At 36.3% G+C, this 18949-nt stretch overlaps 3 protein-coding genes across 3 annotated transcripts in view; 2 read left to right on the top strand and 1 right to left on the bottom strand.

The window, feature by feature from the left end:
- The first annotated feature begins 1334 nt into the window (after positions 1-1334).
- Positions 1335-5082, top strand: LOC107582832 (anionic trypsin-1-like). Its single transcript, XM_016268853.1, has 8 exons — positions 1335-1383; positions 2136-2156; positions 2245-2407; positions 2698-2966; positions 3050-3195; positions 4142-4352; positions 4434-4547; positions 5025-5082. The coding sequence occupies exons 1-8, from the start codon at positions 1335-1337 to the stop codon at positions 5027-5029; spliced, it is 978 nt and encodes a 325-aa protein (XP_016124339.1). The 3' UTR covers positions 5030-5082.
- Positions 5083-8587: 3505 nt separating this feature from the next.
- The window catches only part of LOC107582712 (signal transducer and activator of transcription 1-alpha/beta-like), a 32442-nt gene continuing 22080 nt past the window's right edge, over positions 8588-18949 (bottom strand). The window contains exons 25-26 of the transcript XR_001608971.1: positions 10548-10551; positions 8588-8597 (exon numbers count right to left, since the gene is read on the bottom strand). The gene's annotated coding sequence lies outside the window, so the exon portion shown is untranslated. The remainder of the gene's footprint in view (positions 8598-10547; positions 10552-18949) is intronic.
- LOC107582714 (trypsin-like) lies at positions 11119-15895 on the top strand. The gene is made up of 9 exons (XM_016268655.1): positions 11119-11167; positions 12721-12741; positions 12838-13006; positions 13329-13597; positions 13681-13826; positions 14237-14450; positions 14532-14645; positions 14802-15383; positions 15564-15895. The coding sequence occupies exons 1-8, from the start codon at positions 11119-11121 to the stop codon at positions 14804-14806; spliced, it is 987 nt and encodes a 328-aa protein (XP_016124141.1). The 3' UTR covers positions 14807-15383; positions 15564-15895.

Here is an 18949-nt window from a genome sequence, read left to right as displayed (position 1 = left end):
GGCGGAGCTATCAAAATAGGGGCGAGACCCTTTTGGGGTAGGGGCGTGTTTGTTTTGGTGATTTCAAATGTCAACATTGACTACCAGAAATCGCTTACCCCACCTTTAATGACAAAAGGCGTATTTTAAGATCAGCTTTCAGGATTCTGTATTCTTTATTCTGCCTGATCTTGAGATCTGTGATGTTGCAACGTCATAATTTGTTATTTGTTAGAGGTGAGAGAAGTGGAGCAGAACCTGAGAGCCAGACTGATCACGTCTACACAGCCACTAAACAATCACAAAAAAACCTCAAAGAGATCCTAGACATTGTAAAGGCCAAACATAAGAACAATATAAATCTAACACAAATACTCTTAAGCACACAATTGGTGTTCCTATGCTAAAGAAACATTGCAAGTTTTACAGCTTAAGTTTCATCTTTGGCTGACTTCAGTTATCTTATTATTATTATATTATAAGTTTGGAAGTAAGCCAACTTTGATATTTCATTCTACTGCCTTCAAGTAAAACTCCATAAAAATTATTATTAAAAAAAAAAAATCAACACACTGACTCACCTATCGTGTGTATGTGTTTTATTATGAGTAATTGTGGCTGCCATCTGACAATAAGTTGTCATACGTAACACATTGTCTGTGTCTTGGTTTCTAAAGGGTATTCTATTCTATATTGTGTGTTACAAGAAATTAAGCAAGCAGGAAAGAAAGTCAGCCAAAAAGAAAAAAGGACTGAAAAAAGGACAGTGTTGTCATATTTTCTTAAGATATTTGTCATGCTTGACATTAAAGTGCAATGTGAAACCCTTTGGTATCAAAGACATTTAAGATTAAATTCCTTCTGTCATTCCATATTTTTCTTTTTTTCTATGTAAATTAACTTGTTGGGCCAGTTTGAAATTCTGCTGAAAATTCAAATACCACATGATATCAAACGAGTAAAAAATATATATCAATTTACTATTTACTACAATGTAATATCTCTGTGACTTCTCTAACAATGACCTCATAAGAGTTTATATTTATCATGACTGCACAAATATACCTGCAATTAACTAACAATGCATATAAAAATAAGTACAAACTGTGAAAAATGTTCTCAGTGAAGTGATTGGCTATGTGCTTGACTGCTTTGCATACTAAAAAGAATATGAAGATTGAAAGAGAATGACAAAAATGGAGGAGGAGCATAAAGAGAAAAGAAATGGACAGATGAGTGACAGATGAGGAGAGCAACTCGAGAAGCACAGCTATATAAAAGGGATTGGAAATGTCTTAGAGGACAAAATTACCTGCAGCATCCAGTCTGCTAGCAAACAGAGGGACTGTGTGAAGATGTGGAGATTAACATGCGTTACGTTGACCCTGCTCATGTGTGCCAAAGGTAAGGTCTCATGATACATCTATTAGGCTTAGGATAACCATGAACAAAGACATTATACAGAGAGAACGAGAGCTTGTTAAATTAATATGACATGAAACTTGCAGTTCAGTATCATATGTTGATTCGTATGACTTATTCACTTGACCGGTAACTCCTGGGATAGTGTCATATTGAATGTTTTATCAAAAGAGCCGACTTGTAAGAATCATTTGTTCATCAGTTAGACTAAACAGGTTGCTGTTTAATCAGATTCACAAACAAATTACGCTTAGGAGTCGGTTCTTGTATTTGCATGAAGCATGTGAAGAACGCTGGTGCAGGAAACACTGTTGTGATGTGTCATGTCAGAAATACACTACCAGTCAAAAGTTCTGAATAATTAAGATTTTTAATGTGTTTGAAAAAAGTTGAATGCTCACCCAGGCTGGATTTATTTGATCACAAAGTAAAAACTGAGGAATGAGAAATATTATTATAATTTAAAATAACCATTTTCTATTTAAATATATTTAAATAATTGAAAAGTATATTTAAATTATATCATGGAAAAGATGAATATTCAGCAACCATTACTAAATATATTCCAAACTTTTGACCAGTATTGTATGTAAATACAAGTTATGTCCACCAACTAAATTGTTAACTGAATCTACCATTATTAGTGCAATAATGCTATAATGTGTGCAGGGTCATTATAAAGGAAACATGAAGATAAAACTGTTCTAATGTGCAGTTTATTCCTGCCCTTGCAGGTTCACATTCTCAGCTGAATGGTAAGAGCTTGTCTCATTCTTCAGACGTCAACATCAAGTCATATAGTAGAAATACTTATGTGAATAATCTCTGATCTCTTTCTCATAGTTTGTGGACAGGCTCCTCTAAACACCCGTATTGTTGGTGGTGTGAACACACCTGATGGGTCGTGGCCGTGGCAGGCCAGTCTGCACCGTTCTGGATATCATTTTTGCGGAGGGTCCCTCATCAACAATGAATGGGTGCTGACGGCAGCTCACTGTTTACCTGGGTAAAATTCCCCTAACACATATATGCACCAGTTTTGTTTTAATTGGTAAAAAGACTGAAAAAAAGAAAGATGTAATGATGTCTTAAGATATCTGTCATGCTTGACATTCAAATGCAGTGTGAAAACCTTTGGCATTCAAAGACATTTCGGTTTCAATTTGACCTGCTCTTCCACATTTTTTATTTAAATTTTTTACCAAGTGCCAAAATACCAAATGACATCAAATAACATTGCAAAATAAAATAAAACAATTCTGTTTTCTAATTTTCACATTCTCTGACTGTATTTAGTGTCAGCGCATCCAGTCTGCGTGTGTATTTGGGAAGGAGGACACAGCAGGGAGTCAATGCCAATGAGATCAGTAGAAATGTGAGAACGATAATCGTTCACTCCTCTTATAACAGCAACACAAACAACAATGACATCGCTCTGCTCCGGCTGTCCTCCACGGTCACCTTCAATAACTACATTAGACCCGTGTGTCTGGCGGCTCAGAACAGCGTCTTCCCTTCTGGCACCAGCAGCTGGATCACAGGCTGGGGAGATGTTCAGTCTGGAGGTACAAACACATGCAAACCCATTAATTCATATATGCATTTACTCCAAAAATCACTAATTAATTGTTGTGTTTTTGGTGCTCAGTGAGCCTACCTTCTCCTGGGATTCTGCAGGAGACTATGGTTCCAGTGGTAAACAATGTTCAATGTAATACTCTGCTGGGTTCTGGATCTGTTACCAGCAACATGATGTGTGCTGGTTTAACACAGGGAGGCAAAGACACCTGCCAGGTACAATGAACAAACAGATTATTGCTACACATTTAAGCATGTTCAGCTACCGTATAACGCACTTCAAGACCTATTGTAAATTGTTTGCACTCATATTGTCTATTGAGGATAAATGCTATCTAAATGCGAGTTGACATTAATCAGTGAACAGTTCCTCTGTTACAAGCAATCGTGTCTGTGTTTGGAGCGTCTTGTGCCCATACAAACATCACTGATCTGCACCAACTCCTCCAGAACACGCTTCATCTGCCAGCATCCATTATAAAAACACTCGCAGTACATTAATTTTGACGTGTTCATGCAGAAATACAATGTTATAGCGATCAGTGCATTGAGAGCGCAAATACTGTTTGTTTCCACATCAATAATAACAGACGCACACTTAAAGTATGATTCCTGTATGTCAGGATTACTTCTGTAATTGTCTTTACTTTGATTACAATCGTCATCCATCAAAACTTTACTAGCGCAATATTGCTTTACTTTATCCAACCGAGAGTTGTAGTTTGCTATCAAATGCTCCTGCATATGAGCCGCCGTTCAGTCTGCATTTCACACAGAGAGATGAGAAACAGCTTGAACTGCTCCTAAACAATCACAGAACACGCACGAGAGAGGTGGTGGTGCTGTTGTTGTTGTTGTTTTTAAATGAACCTATCAAATCATAAAATTAGTGAATTATAGAATATGTTGAAATTAATTTGAAGTTATCTTGCGGCCCCCCTGGAGGATCCCCTGGTGGGCCATGGCCACCCGGTTAAGACCCCTGCATTAGTTTACAGTTTTCAACATATACAGCTTACCATTAACCAATTAACAGGTTTTTACAAGAGCATTTTTTTGTCTTTTACTGTTAAAATTACAATCCTAATAAAAAAAAATATATAATAATAATAATAATAATAATAAAAATCTCCTATCTTTCTATTTCTGTCCCTCTCTATAGGGGGATTCTGGTGGTCCGATGGTGAGTCAGCAGTGTACAGCGTGGATTCAGTCTGGTATCACCAGCTGGGGTTATGGCTGTGCCAATCCCAATTCTCCTGGAGTTTACACCAGTGTGTCTCGATATCAGAATTGGATCACAAACAACATTGGACAGAACCTGCCGGGATTTGTCACCTTCAGTCCCTCTAACTCATGCTCTACCAGCCTAAGTAAAACTCTCTCTCAGACACACAGCTTATACCCAATTAACAGAGGATACTTGTTTGACTAATGCTGGTTTGTGTGTGCAGCCTCAACCTCCTGTAGTGGGAGATGCAATGAGAAGTACAACAGTCACTTCCGCTGCAACTGCAATACTAACTGCATTTTAAACTGCTGCAAAGATTACAGACAGCATTGTGCCAGTAAGTCCAAACACATTCATTTTAGTAATACTCAATTCACACTTAAAAATGTTGTTGCATTAGAAACAAAATATCACATCATTTGGCATCTGCAAACAAATGATGCTAGTCATTTTTCTTAGCTTCCTTAACTTTTTTGTTTTCTTTTTAGCATTTTTTGCAATTATGTTTAATTGGCTAGTCTCAATGTGATTGTTAATGGATGTATAAAGTCAATGTTTTTAAAGTGTTACCAGTTCTTTGTCTTACTCGAAAAGTGTTTCTTTAAAATCAATGCCACATGCTTTGATATTTTGGTCCATAATACATATATACAAATCTGCATACATTTTACATACCCAAATACGTCATTTTTAATTACTGCACACCATATAATACATTAAACATATACTTTAAATGTCCAAAAAAGTATAGACCAAAAGTAACTCTTTCTTGTCCAATCTCATGACTTATATTTTTGTTATTGTGTCTCTGCAGTGTGAGGTGTCTCACAATTCCATGAATTATTTGATCACAGGCTTATAATCATGTCACTTGCACATAAATCAGATGATCTTTATCTGCTTCTTCTGCGAGGAGATTTTACTTCAGTGCCACTTTGGATGAGTTGCACAGTCAGAAACGAGCGCCAATGCAAACGCAGTCAAAGAACTGCTTCACTGACTTCACTCAGGGGTGTAAATGCATATTGTTTATGTTCGGCATACTGTATGTTTAACAGCGCTTAACTCACTCCATTAGAATCCTTGTCTCTTTTGTTTTTCTCTTTCTAGTTCTAGCATGTAATTATTTAGCGTTAATTGTAGGCATGGGCAACTTTTTTCTTTCATTTAGCACTTGACTTTTCTTATATTAAAAAAATGTGATATAATTACCTAATGTTTAAAATTGATTTTCTCATTTGTGATTTCTACTGACAAATAAGTGGGTACTTCTTTAAAGGGGTCATAAACTGCCTATTTTTATTATTTCCTACTGTTCTCTGAGGTTCACACCAGGGGTGGGCTTACCCATTTGGCAAAGGTCGGCAACCGCCTTGGGCCCCCAAAAGCCAAGGGCCCCCTAAAATGCTTTTCATATACGAGATGCACATTAAGCGCAGACATGCTAATGGTTGCTGTTTACGGTGTTTATTACCACGACAACCGACTGTGTGTCCGCATTGAACGCGCTTCTTGTGTATCCTGCTTAGCAAATGAAAATATCATGCATCTGAAGCTGTAATTAAATATTTAGCAACAGTGTGTATTCTATGTTTATTGTTTTAAATGCCGCTTACTCATTTATGGGAAGGACCCAAGTAGAGAACGCATAGGCAGTGACTTTTTTGGTTGATATAATCCTTAGGTGTGTAAATGTACAGTTGTGCTCAAAATGTTATACCCTTGGTAAATATGATCAAAGAAGGCTGTGAAAATGAATCTGTATCATTAATCCTTTAGATATTTTACTTAAAAAAATTACTAAAATCTAACCTTTCATTGGAGAATAAGAATTTAAAATGGAGAGAAATCTCATTATGAAATAAATGTTTTTCTCTAATACACATTGGTCACAATCATACCCTTTTATCCAATACTTTTTGCAACCTCGTATTGCCAAGAGAACAACTCTGAGTCTTCACCTATAATGCCTGAAGAGTTTAGAGAACATCTGACAGGAGATCAGAGACCATTCCTTCATACAGAATCTCTCCAGACCAGGGGTTTCCAAACTTTTCCTAAAGTGGGCCGGATTCGACGATGTGGAAACACTGAGGGGCCGGATGCTTCTACCTCTCTCTCTCTCTCTCTCTCTCTCTATATATATATACATATATATTATGCATGTATGATGTTGAGTTGACAGTAGCAGTAGCTTGAGTTTTGTTGAGGATAAAATTATGTAAATATCTTGTTTTTAAAGCTTTAATAATTATAACATAGAATGGCTTTATGGTATTTAGTCTATTAACACATGAAAGCACAAACTGCTTATATCAAAAATGTCTGTAATTTGGCCTATATTCCATAACTCCCTTACATTACATTAAATTGGCCTATATGTCTACATTAATAATATAAGAAGATTCTGTATAAATATGCAACATTTCTGCCACAATACCACAGTTACTGCAGTAAATCAAAATGTTGGCGATTTGTGGATTGAAAAGTATTCTTACTGCATTGTTGTCGCACAATGTTTCTCCTATTTTCCGCGTTAGTGCTGTTGAGAATGTCAGCGCTGTTTCATCTGCCTTTGACATCTGTGGTATGGAAACCTCTGCTCCAAACTCAAACGCTTCTCACAGCGTTGTTTAGTGGTCTCGTGATCGAGATCAGTCAAACACATTTGTTCTGAGCTCGCGCTGCGCTGTCTTTAGGCAGAGCTCAAAACGGTCCGTGAAGCGCAGGTCAAACGAGTCGCGCTCTTCCGCTTTTCATACGTTTAGGAATTCGCGTGCGCTAAAGAAATGAGCGAGCATATGAGTTATCAAATTGTTATCACTCGCGTTTTACTGCTACTTCTGGTCTAAAATGTAGTGCTGCCATCTTGTGTTCACATTGTGAAACTGCATAGGCCTACTTTGTAAATTATGCTTGGCGGGCCATATTTAAGACAGCTGCGGGCCGCTTAAAATTCATCCACGGGCCGCAGTTTGGACACCCCTGCTCCAGACCCTTCAGATTTCCAGCTGCATGTTGATGCTTCTCCTCTTCAGTTCACCACACTCATTTTCTATAGGGTTCAGCTCAGGGAACTGGGTTGGCCTGCAGGGCAGAAGCTTGGTTTTGTTCTCAATGACCCATTTTTGTTTCGATTTTGATGTTTGTTTGTGGATCATTGTCCTGGTGGAAGATCCAACAATGGTCCATTATAAAATTTCTAGCATGGACAGTCAGTTTTAAATTTTTTATCCATTGGTATTTTATAGAATCCATTATGCCATCTATCTGAACAAGATAGGATCTCTGGCAGAAAAGATAGGCTCACAACATTAAAGATCCAGCAGTATATTTCAGTGTACACATGGGGTACTTTTTATCCCTGTGTGCACCAAACCCATCTTGAGTGTTTGCTGCTAAAAAGCAAATTTTTTTTAATTTCATCTGACCATTGAACCCAGTCCCGTTTAAAGTTCCAGTCGTGTCTAGCAAATAAATATGCTGAAGTTTGTTTTTGGATGAGAGCGTTTTCTTTTTTCTTGAAACCCACCAAAACAAAATTATTTTTTTAGGCTTTCTGACCCCAAGACTCAACTATTTTCTGCAGTTCTCCAGCTGTGATCCTTGGAGTCTTTGGCGACTCAAACTCTCCTCCTTCGCCGTGCAATTGGACGATATAGACACACGTTCTCTTACTGTATTAGAGAAAAATGTTTATTTCATAATGTGATTTTCCCCCACTTTCACTTTTTTTTTTTTTTACTTGAATTAAAGGTTAGATTTTTTGTTTTTTATTTTGAATGAAAGATCAAGAGTGAATCCAACATTTCACTGAACTGCTTGCAGTGATGTACAGTCATGGCCAAAAGTTTTGGTAGAGACAAATTTTGTATTTTGCTAAGTTTGCTGCTTCAGTATTTGGTTTCTATGGTATACTGAAAAACAATAAGCATATTATAAGTTTTATAGGCTTTTATTGGCTAAAAAAATATAATCTCAGAATGTGACGTTATTATGTGATATCATGGACACACTCAGGTATTCCACTGTATTGCATAGATAGGTATAACATATAACTGAATAAGCCAAATACAAATCTTCATGATCTCCCACACACCTGTTTACTGTACACACACAATTTTTCTGTTTGCTATAGCCCCCCTAAAAATGGCTTAGCAACGCCCGTGGACACACTTATATTTTATTGTAGTTTATTGTTGTTTATGCCTACTCAGCTCATATAGGACACCAGAGATATCACATAATAACCTATATTAGGCCAAAAAAACTGTAAAGTCATTGTTTAAAATCCTGTTTGTCATTGTGCCCTTGAACAAAGAACTTAAAAGTTTATCTAATTCACAAACAAGTAATTATCTGTTTGATGAGTCCTGTATTTAGTGTTCTAGTTGGCCCTGACACCTTCAGATCCCTGATTAAAGGTGGGGTAAGTGATTTTTCAAAAACGCTTTAAACTGATTCGGGGCGAATAGCAAAACAAACTTGTAGCCAGTCAGCAGTAAGGGGCATGTCTACTCATGATGTGGAGGAGAGAGCGTTCAGTCCGAGCCGAGCGACAGAAAGATAGATAGAGATGGCGGATAAAAAACAAAAGAGGAAAATGTCTGCGGAACAAACGAAGGCTTAAGGCAAGAAGTAGGACCCGTGTAAATATCGGATCAGCTTTCCAGCGCTGGAGAGAACTCAAAGAGCGGAAGGCCTGTGATCTGACGCCGAGGTTGCTTTGTTTCTTCTCGATAGGTGAGTAACACCGTGTCTGCGCCGCAACAGCTAAAGTCTAGCACACTGGACGCGACAAAGCGACCCGTTGAAAATAATTTGAAATTTGTGTCAATACGTCATAAATAGAACGCAGCAACAGTTTTCTGTCGGGGATTTGTCGTGTTAGACAGTATCACTGATTATAATGAGTTCCATAGTATTTTGCCGCGCTGCACCACTCGCGTCCGGAGTAGACATGGTGTAACATTAGTTTTGCTTTGTTTCACAGAACTAATTGTTGCCTGGGTTGCGTACATGTGGGGCGGAGCTATCAAAATAGGGGCGAGACCCTTTTGGGGTAGGGGCGTGTTTGTTTTGGTGATTTCAAATGTCAACATTGACTACCAGAAATCGCTTACCCCACCTTTAATGACAAAAGGCGTATTTTAAGATCAGCTTTCAGGATTCTGTATTCTTTATTCTGCCTGATCTTGAGATCTGTGATGTTGCAACGTCATAATTTGTTATTTGTTAGAGGTGAGAGAAGTGGAGCAGAACCTAAGAGCCAGATTGATCACGTCTACACAGCCACTAAACAATCACAAAAAAAACTCAAAAGAGATCCTAGACATTGTAAAGGCCAAACATAAGAACAATATAAATCTAACAAATATTCTTAAGCACACAATTGGTGTCCCTATGCAAAAGAAACATTGCAAATTTTACAGCTTAATTTTCATCTTTGGCTGACGTCAATTATCTTATTATTATAAATAAGGTCAGCAGTATAGAAGCCAACTGTTGTTTGGTCTTTCATTTTTCTGCATCTCTTCTCCAGGTAAAACTCCTAAAATGTAAAAAAATAAAAATAAAAAAATCAACACACACTGACTCACCTGAATGGCTTTTAAGATGAGTAATTGTGGCTGCCATCTGACAATAAGTTACCAAATCATTACGGTCCATTGTCTGTGTCTTTGTGTGTAAAGGGTATTGTCATTACTTTTTTCCCCTTTATTCATGTGTCCTTTATATAAGAAATAAAGGAAGCAGGAAAGAAGACAGACAGACTAAAAGAAAAAAGACAAAAAAAAGTGTTGTCATGATGTCTTAATATATTTTTAATGCTTGAATCCAAATGCAATGTGAAAACCTTTTGACATCCCTAGCAAAAAATAAATATAAATTTATTTCATGCTAAGTATACTACAAATACATTTACATATTTATGTATTTAATAAAATTACCAGGCAATTGTACGTTTAGTATACTAAACTGGTATACTTAAAGTCTGCTAAATTGGAACAACTAATTTTGTACTTAATACACTTTAATTGTGTGGAAGTAGTGCTGAAGTGCAACTAAAGATGTACTGAAGTATATTTGATTGTGCTAAAGTGGGAACTATTGCAAGTATACTTCAGGTACACTATAAATATCTTGCATTTAAAGACCAACATAAAGACATAAAGATCATACAATCCTCATCAGTAGTGACATTAAAACACATTTTAAGCTTACTATTAAGAAATGTGCATTGTGCACAAGTAGTATTCCAAATAAAGTTTAATTATAACTTTTATATCATTAAGTCTTGAGCGATACATCAGTAAATATGTTAATAGATTTGAACTATACTTAGTATGAAATAAATGTATTTTAAATATATTACTTTTGTACTAGGGATTCAAAGACATTTAAGTTTTAATTTCACATGCCATTCCATTTTTCTTTCTTTTTCTTTTCTTTGTAAATTTACTTGTTGGGCTGGTTTGAAATTCTTCTAAACAAAATTACCAAATACAAAATAATATCAAAGGTGTAGAAATATATAAGTTTACTATATTACAAAAAATGTCTCTGTGACTTTTCTGACAACGACCTCATAGATGTTTGCATTTCTGCACAAATATACCTGAACTTAATTAACAATGCCTATATAACAATAATCACAAATTGTGAAAAATGTTCTCAGCAAAGTGGATATGTGCTTGACAGCTTTGCATACTAAAAAAAATGTGAAGAATGAAAGATGACAAAAATGGAGGAGGAGCATTAAGAGAAAATAAGTGGGCAGGTGAGTGACAGACGAGAAGAGCAACTTGAGAAGCTTATAGAACTACACAAAAGGGATTTTAAAAGTCACAGGGAACTAGATTACCACCTGCATCCATTCTGCTAGCGAACAGAAGGACTGTGTGAAGATGTGGAGATTAACATGTATCATGTTGACCCTGCTCATGTGTGCCAAAGGTAAGGTCTCATGGTACACCTATTAAAGGGAGGATATGCGTGAACAAAGACATTATATAGAAAAAGAGAGAATATATTTTTGCTTTCTTTGTGGCAGAGGGCATAAGAGCAGTCTAAGGGCTATGTTAAAATAATGATGCATTAACATGAAACTTGCAGTTTGGTATCATACTATGACTGATTTATTTGGCCTGTAACTTCTGGGTTAGTGAGTGATTTTAAACGTTTTATCAAAGAGCCAACTAATATGTTCATCAGTCAGACTAAACAGGTTGCTGTTTAATCAGATTCACTTTTTAAAAGTCGGTTCTTGTATTTGCATGAAGCATGTGAAGAACGCTGGTGCAGGAAACACTGTTGTGATGTGTCATGTCAGAAATACACTACCAGTCAAAAGTTTGGAATAATTAAGATTTTTTTTTATGTTTTGGAAAAAGTCTAATGCTCACCAAGGCTGCAATTATTTGATCAAAAACACAGTAAAAACAGAAATATTGTAAAATATGATTACAAATTTAGTTTTATATTTATATATATTTTGCAATGTAATTTATTACTATCATGGAAAAGCTGAAGTTTCAGCAGACAGTACTCCAGTCTCCGGTGTCACATGATCCTTCAGAAGCACAAGAGCATAAATAGACTTCTAAAAAAATGTACAAACACTTGACTGTTAGTGTAAATACAAGTTATGCCCACCAACAAACGTGTTAACTGAGCTTGTACAGATTGAAAAACACTACTAAAACAAATAAAGTGTACATCCAGGTTCACAAGAACTATTCTTATATAATATACAGGTTTCTGAATTGTTATGATCCTGCACTCTAAACCCGGATTTTGTGTTAATGAAACATTTTAAGTGGTCATTACTTATTCTTTATTGTTCTTTAGAAAATGGTGTCATTACTAAATAAAATTAGCTGTTTGCACTAATCAGAAGAAAAAATTGAGTGTAATGATCATGTTAAGTAGAGACAACTCGGTGCGTTACAAATTCATAATGTGAGCTAATGCTTTTTAGTAAAGACTACTAATGCCAACTTGATTTGTCTGCTACAACCACTAAATGTTCTATGTTATTACAACTTAACCCGTTTAGTTTCACCCTGTGTAAAAACTAAAGTTGTTTAGTGCAACGGGTTTCCACGCAATTTTCTAGTAAAGTCAACTAATTCGGGTTAAGATAATCTATGTAAAATCTCTTTCCAGGTCACATTCTTTTTTCTTTAATAAATCATTCTTTCTTTGTTACAGGTACAGAAGCTTATAAATGTTTTACATTATGGGCCACACCTGCTGGGCATGTGGAATGTACTTGCAGGACATGGGGCAAATGCCATTAGTTGAATAGTTTGGGGAAAGAAGGCTGCTCGTTTAGCTTATTGTGTAATTAAACCGGTTTGCCCAGAAATGTTTTCTGCATGTTCGGTCTCACAAGTTAATGGTATAACAAATCTACCATTGCAGTGCAGTGATCTATGGCAGGGTCATTATTAAGGGAAACATGAAAATGAAATTGTTCTAATGTGCACTTTATTCTGCCCTTGCAGGTTCACATTCTCAGTTGAATGGTAAGAGCTCCTCTCATTCTTCAGACATCAACATCATGTCAAATAGTAGAAATATAGAAGTACTTACAATATGTGAACAGTCTCTCTTTCTCATAGTTTGTGGACAGGCTCCTCTAAACACCCGTATTGTTGGTGGTGTGAACACACCTGATGGGTCGTGGCCGTGGCAGGTCAGTATGCACAGCCCTCTTTATGGAGGTCACTTTTGCGGAGGCTCCCTCATCAACAATGAATGGGTGCTGACAGCAGCTCACTGTTTACCTGAGTAAGATTCTCCTAAACACACACATGCACCTGTTTTGTTTTAACTGGTAAAAAGACGGAAAGTGTAGGAAAGTTATCATGATGTCTTGAAATCTGAATCCAATTTGAAAACCTTTTGGCATTCAAAGACATTTCGGTTTCAATTCCACAATCCACTCTTTATTTTTCCTTTGAAATTTACTTGTTGGGCCAGTTTTAAATTCTTGAAATTTACTATTAATTTACTACATTACAAAATTTTTAAAAAGTACTTAATTATAATTTTTTTCTATTTCCTTCTTTTCTATTTCTTTCTCACGTTAACATTCTCTGACTGTATTTAGTGTCAGCGCATCCAGTCTGCATGTGTATTTGGGAAGGAGGACACAGCAGGGAGTCAATACCAATGAGATCAGTAGAAACGTGAGAACGATAATCGTTCACTCCTCTTATAACAGCAACACAAACAACAATGACATCGCTCTGCTCCGGCTGTCCTCCACGGTCACCTTCAATAACTACATTAGACCCGTGTGTCTGGCGGCTCAGAACAGCGTCTTCCCTTCTGGCACCAGCAGCTGGATCACAGGCTGGGGAGATGTTCAGTCTGGAGGTACAAACACATGCAAACCCATTAATTCATATATGCATTTACTCCTATCATCACTAATTAATTGTTGTGTTTTTGGTGTTCAGTGAGCCTACCTTCTCCTGGGATTCTGCAGGAGACTATGGTTCCAGTGGTAAACAATGTTCAATGTAATACTCTGCTGGGTTCTGGATCTGTTACCAGCAACATGATGTGTGCTGGTTTAACACAGGGAGGCAAAGACACCTGCCAGGTACAACGATTCTATTTTATTTTGCATTCATATTGTCTATTTAAGATAAATGCTTAAAATTAAGTAGCTCCATAGTATAAACATACAAAAAAAATAAAATAATAATTTCAGCAATGGTTGCCAGCCCAGAACATTACTGTAAAAAACATATGGTAGCAACATTTTAGTTTTTATGAATGGAACTAAACTTATAGTTAGTAAATAAATAAATAAATAACCATTAACTGATATACCAACCTACTGAAGAACTCAACATTTTTTGTACCTTTATCACACACTGACAACCACCAAAAAACCTCAGGTGAAATACGAAAAACCATTAAGGTAACACTAAAATAATGCAATAAATATTTATTTGATATTTATTATTTATACATCTCCTTTCTCTTTCATCTTGTTCCTCTCTGTAGGGGGATTCTGGTGGTCCGATGGTGAGTCAGCAGTGTTCAGTGTGGGTTCAGTCTGGTATCACCAGCTGGGGTTACGGCTGTGCCCATCCCAACTCTCCTGGAGTTTACACCAGTGTGTCTCGATATCAGAATTGGATCACAAACAACATTGGACAGAACCTGCCGGGATTTGTCACCTTCAGCCCTCCAAACTCATGCTCCTCTGCCAGCCTAAGTAAAACTCTCTCTCAGACACACAGCTTATACCCAATTAACAGAGGATACTTGTTTGACTAATGCTGGTTTGTGTGTGCAGCCTCAACCTCCTGTAGTGGGAGATGCAATGAGAAGTACAACAGTCACTTCCGCTGCAACTGCAATACTAATTGCATTTTAAACTGCTGCAAAGATTACAGACAGCGTTGTACCAGTAAGTCCACATTCATTTAGTTAATAAACAAAGAAACACATTTGCACTTTTAGAAACTTATTTCACACCTTTAATTGACTAGTCTCAAGGTGATTGTTAATGAATATATAAAGACAGTGTCTCATGACTTATATTTTTGTTATTGTGTCTCTGCAGTGTGATGTGTGTCATAATTCCATGGAATTATTTGATCACAGGCTTATAATCACGTCACTTGCATAGATATCAATCAGATGATCTTCATCTGCTTGTTCTGCAAAGAGATTTTACTTCAGTGCCACTTTGGATGAGTTGCACAGTCAGAAACGAGCACCAATGCAAACGCAGTCAAAGAACTGCTTCACTGACTTCACTCAGGGGTGTAAATGCTTATTATGTTCAACATTTGTTTAACAGCAGCACTTACCTCACTCCATTAGTAGAATCCCTGTCTCCTTTGTTTTTCTCTTTCTAGTTCTAGAATGTAACCAACAATATTAAGTGTAGGCACGGGCAACTTAAAAAAAACAAAAATTCCATTTAGCATTTGCACATTTCTTAAAAATGATATGTATAACATAATTACTTGAAATATTAAACTGATGTCTTTATTTGTGGTCACATTTACATTTATGCATTTAGCAGATTCTATCCAAAGCAACTTACAAAAGAGCAACAAAGAAATTAATCAAAGAACTCACTGACAGATTTATTAGACAACTAGATTAGGAAAACCAGCTAGAGAAGAGAGTTTGAAAGGTAGAGAGGAGATTATTTGTGGTCACATTTACATTTATGCATTTAGCAGATTCTATCCAAAGCAACTTACAAAAGAGCAACAAAGAAATTAATCAAAGAACCAACAATGTTGTAGTACTCACTGACAGATTTATTAGACAACTAGATTAGGAAAACCAGCTAGAGAAGAGAGTTTGAAAGGTAGAGAGGAGATTGTGTGTGTGTGTGTGTGTGTACTGGTTTAAATATACTTGTGAGGACCAAATGTCCTCACTTATTGTGAAATACGTTGACAACCCACTAGTGAGAATATTTGACTGGTCCACACTAGTTACAAAGGTTTATGAATCAGCCAAAAGATGTTTTGATGTAGTGGTTGGGTTAGGTGATAGAAAATATCATTAACCTGACAGGAAATAAGTGGAAGTCTATGCAATGTCCTCACTAAGATAGCAAAACAAACAACTGTGTGCGTAAGTGCATAGGTTTAAGAGTGTGGGGTGGTTAAGTGCTTTCGAAAAAGGTGTATTGTTTTTGCTGACGAATAAATTGTGATTTCTTTAAGTTTAGCTTTATTTTTATCACACAATTCTTGACCATATTTAGTTTTTGTATTATGTACCTAATGTTAGGCCTAAGTGTAATGATATGCCATGTTTTTTTTTAGAATCGTTTAATAATACTTCAAAACACGTTCTGTTTTTTTAAATGTTTTTTCCTGTGATAAATCTCTCCAGCAGGGGGCGAGAGGCACAGGTGAAACGTGTATAAAGAGTGCATACTGCGTAGCATAAACCATACACTAGAGATAGGCGATACCACTTATTTTGTTTTCGATACGATACCGATATTTTTCAAGGCAGTATCGTCGATATCGATACCGATACGATACTTCTGAACTAAACTTTTAAATGATGAAATGTATTAAATTATTAAATTACTAAGAGTAAAATGGGTAATGATAACCACTTAACTTTGTTTAAAACACATTTTAACATTCAATACGCCTTAATTGTAATTTATTAGGTTATATTTTTGTTTGCACATGGTTCAAATGTGTTTTTGTTTACACATGATTCAAATCTACAAATACTACAGTTGAACTATGGTCACTTTAGTAAAACCATGGTTCATTATCATAAGGGACTGCCAGTGACCGGCTGTTGCATCCATAAAATGCAACCTTTTTGTTCTGACAGTGTATGATTTCTATTAACATTACTGAATAGAACATGATCTATATTATCTTTCAACGTTCAATTTAAATAAATGTAATTGTACAAACTATGTAGGCTACGATTTGTTTATTGTGAAATAACTCAAACATATGTTTTTGTCTGTCCTCTGATAAGCATTGTTCAGGGCTGCTGTTCCCAAAAGCTTTAATGCTTTCTTATGATACTTTTGGGAAACGCAGCCCTGTTTGAATGCGCTGTCAGCAGTGAGTGAACGCTCTCTGTGATTGATTAGTTCTGTCTTGCAACATTTGCGTGTGTTCAGATGAGCAGGAAAATAATTCTATCCTACACAATTACTTGCGAACAAAGGTTATTTGTTCAATTCAATGCATTTGTACGCATTATTATTATTATTTTAAATAAACGAAATCACTGGTAAATAAAACACCTTAGTATCAATATTTTTAGTTTGCGTATCGATACTTTCGATACTCGCGTCAGTATCGATATATTGATACTTAGGATCGATATGCCCATCCCTACCATACACTTCACTGACACTAAACCCGATTCGGACGGTAATTGTTTCCAAAGACTATAGGGACTTTGATTGTTTCAAATGGGGACGTAAACTATTTTTAACATTTACAGGGTTAGTCGGTGATTTTATTACAGTATTGTTCTTTCACCCCCCGCGTAAAAATCCCCGGCCGAATTATTTACCTTTTTTTTTTTACCCCCGAATCCTAATCCACATCTCTGAGACTACACGCGTATATTTTCCTATTTTAAAACAGTTGATTTAAATAATCCAATAGTAAATAGGATTATTAAATATGAATTGATTCCGTCGGAATAGGGCTAAAGTCAGTGATAGTCTATGCGGCAGGACTTCAGCATAAAGTCTGGTCAGAGTCGGCACTGTGCAGCACTGAAGAGGGGCGTCTGAAGTAGCCTAAAGGGGGTGATGACGTAACGCAGAGAGTCCTAGCTATAGGCTATGTGAAGTGATCCATTTAAGCTAATATATAAGTTACATTAACGCTAAAAGTAACGTGACGCGACATGTGGCCAACCCATACTCAGAATTTGTGCTCTGCATTTAACCTGTGGAAGTGTGCACACACAGCAGTGAGGAGTGAACACACACACACCGTGAACACACACCTGGAGCAGTGGGCAGCCATTTTTGCTTCGTCACCCAGGGGGGTTCGGTGCGTTGCTCAAGGGCACCTCAGTTGTGGGTATTGAAAGTGAAAGAGAGCGCTGTTTCTACATAACACAAAAACTCGCACCAACTTATTTGCAAATTCGACTCAATATCCATGATATAAATACGTTTTAGACCATGATATGTAAATATGTCTTGGATAGCCTAAACAATTTCAGCAGGTTTACCATGAATACAGACAAGTTACTACTGCCAAATATACGTATCTGCTTTATAGCACTCATTTTGCGCCTGCACTGTAAACGGTGACAATAACAACAAAATTGTTAGAGGCATTTTTTTTGACAGCCCTACTAGTGATAGACACTAGACACTTTATATCATACAGACCAATTAATAATAATTATTTGTTGTGGTGTGAATCTTTGGGTGGACAGCGAATCAAATCGATTTGATTATGATTCATAATCTTTCAGTGCGATTCAGAAACTACTATTTTCAAATTTGGAACAATCTGATCTGACTCACAGGGAGGTTCGATTCAGTTTCGGTTAATGATTCAAATCTGACTTTTTTTAAGTGCATTTATAGGATATCGTAATGTGTCTTAGGCAAGAAAAAAACAAACCTATTAAGATGGCTCATATGCAAATAAAAAAACAAAACAATCAGCAATTAATATTCATAGTTTTTATATTTATATATTTGAAAATATTGAACAATACTTTACCAAACTCTGACCAATTATATACACTCTAAAAAATCATTAAAAAAATACACAGTACTGTATTGATATGAAGGAATTTTCCATAACGGTTGAGTAGGCGATGGTTGAGTTTCTATAGTTATATGACTATTAGAGGCAGGTAAAGCTGAACTCAATAATAACACAAATAATAACTGGCATACAAAATAGTACAGCACATCCAAATAATGGTGTGGCAGTCTCCATGAATGATTTACATATAAAATTAGCTTAACATATTGCAGATTTAGATTTCTGTCCAAAGTAATAAGCAATAAATAGTAGGTCCTTATAAAACATGACTTTGTGAAGTGATCAAATTTGCCATGTCAGCCCAATAACATGCTTCTCAAGCATAAAAAAGTCAATTTTTGCACAAAACCACCTCTTCCTCTTTCTACCACCGCTTTCTTACTATAATGGGAATCACTGAATTTAAAAATGTAAAACACTAAACTAAACATCTATCTATCATTTAAAACATTTCAAAAAC

The sequence above is a fragment of the Sinocyclocheilus grahami genome, unplaced genomic scaffold (genome assembly GCF_001515645.1).
Source record: "Sinocyclocheilus grahami isolate Dianchi unplaced genomic scaffold, SAMN03320097.WGS_v1.1 scaffold47.1, whole genome shotgun sequence".
NCBI classification, from domain to species: domain Eukaryota; kingdom Metazoa; phylum Chordata; class Actinopteri; order Cypriniformes; family Cyprinidae; genus Sinocyclocheilus; species Sinocyclocheilus grahami.
This window is presented reverse-complemented; position numbering and strand designations above follow the sequence as displayed.

Coding starts and splice junctions, on each gene's coding strand:
- LOC107582832 (XM_016268853.1), top strand. CDS start 1,335: ATGTGGAGATTAACATGCGTTACGTTGACCCTGCTCATGTGTGCCAAA. Junction 3,196..4,141: donor GAGGCAAAGACACCTGCCAG/GTACAATGAACA, acceptor CCCTCTCTATAG/GGGGATTCTGGTGGTCCGAT. Junction 4,353..4,433: donor CTCATGCTCTACCAGCCTAA/GTAAAACTCTCT, acceptor TTGTGTGTGCAG/CCTCAACCTCCTGTAGTGGG.
- LOC107582714 (XM_016268655.1), top strand. CDS start 11,119: ATGTGGAGATTAACATGTATCATGTTGACCCTGCTCATGTGTGCCAAA. Junction 13,007..13,328: donor GCAGCTCACTGTTTACCTGA/GTAAGATTCTCC, acceptor GACTGTATTTAG/TGTCAGCGCATCCAGTCTGC. Junction 13,827..14,236: donor GAGGCAAAGACACCTGCCAG/GTACAACGATTC, acceptor TCCTCTCTGTAG/GGGGATTCTGGTGGTCCGAT.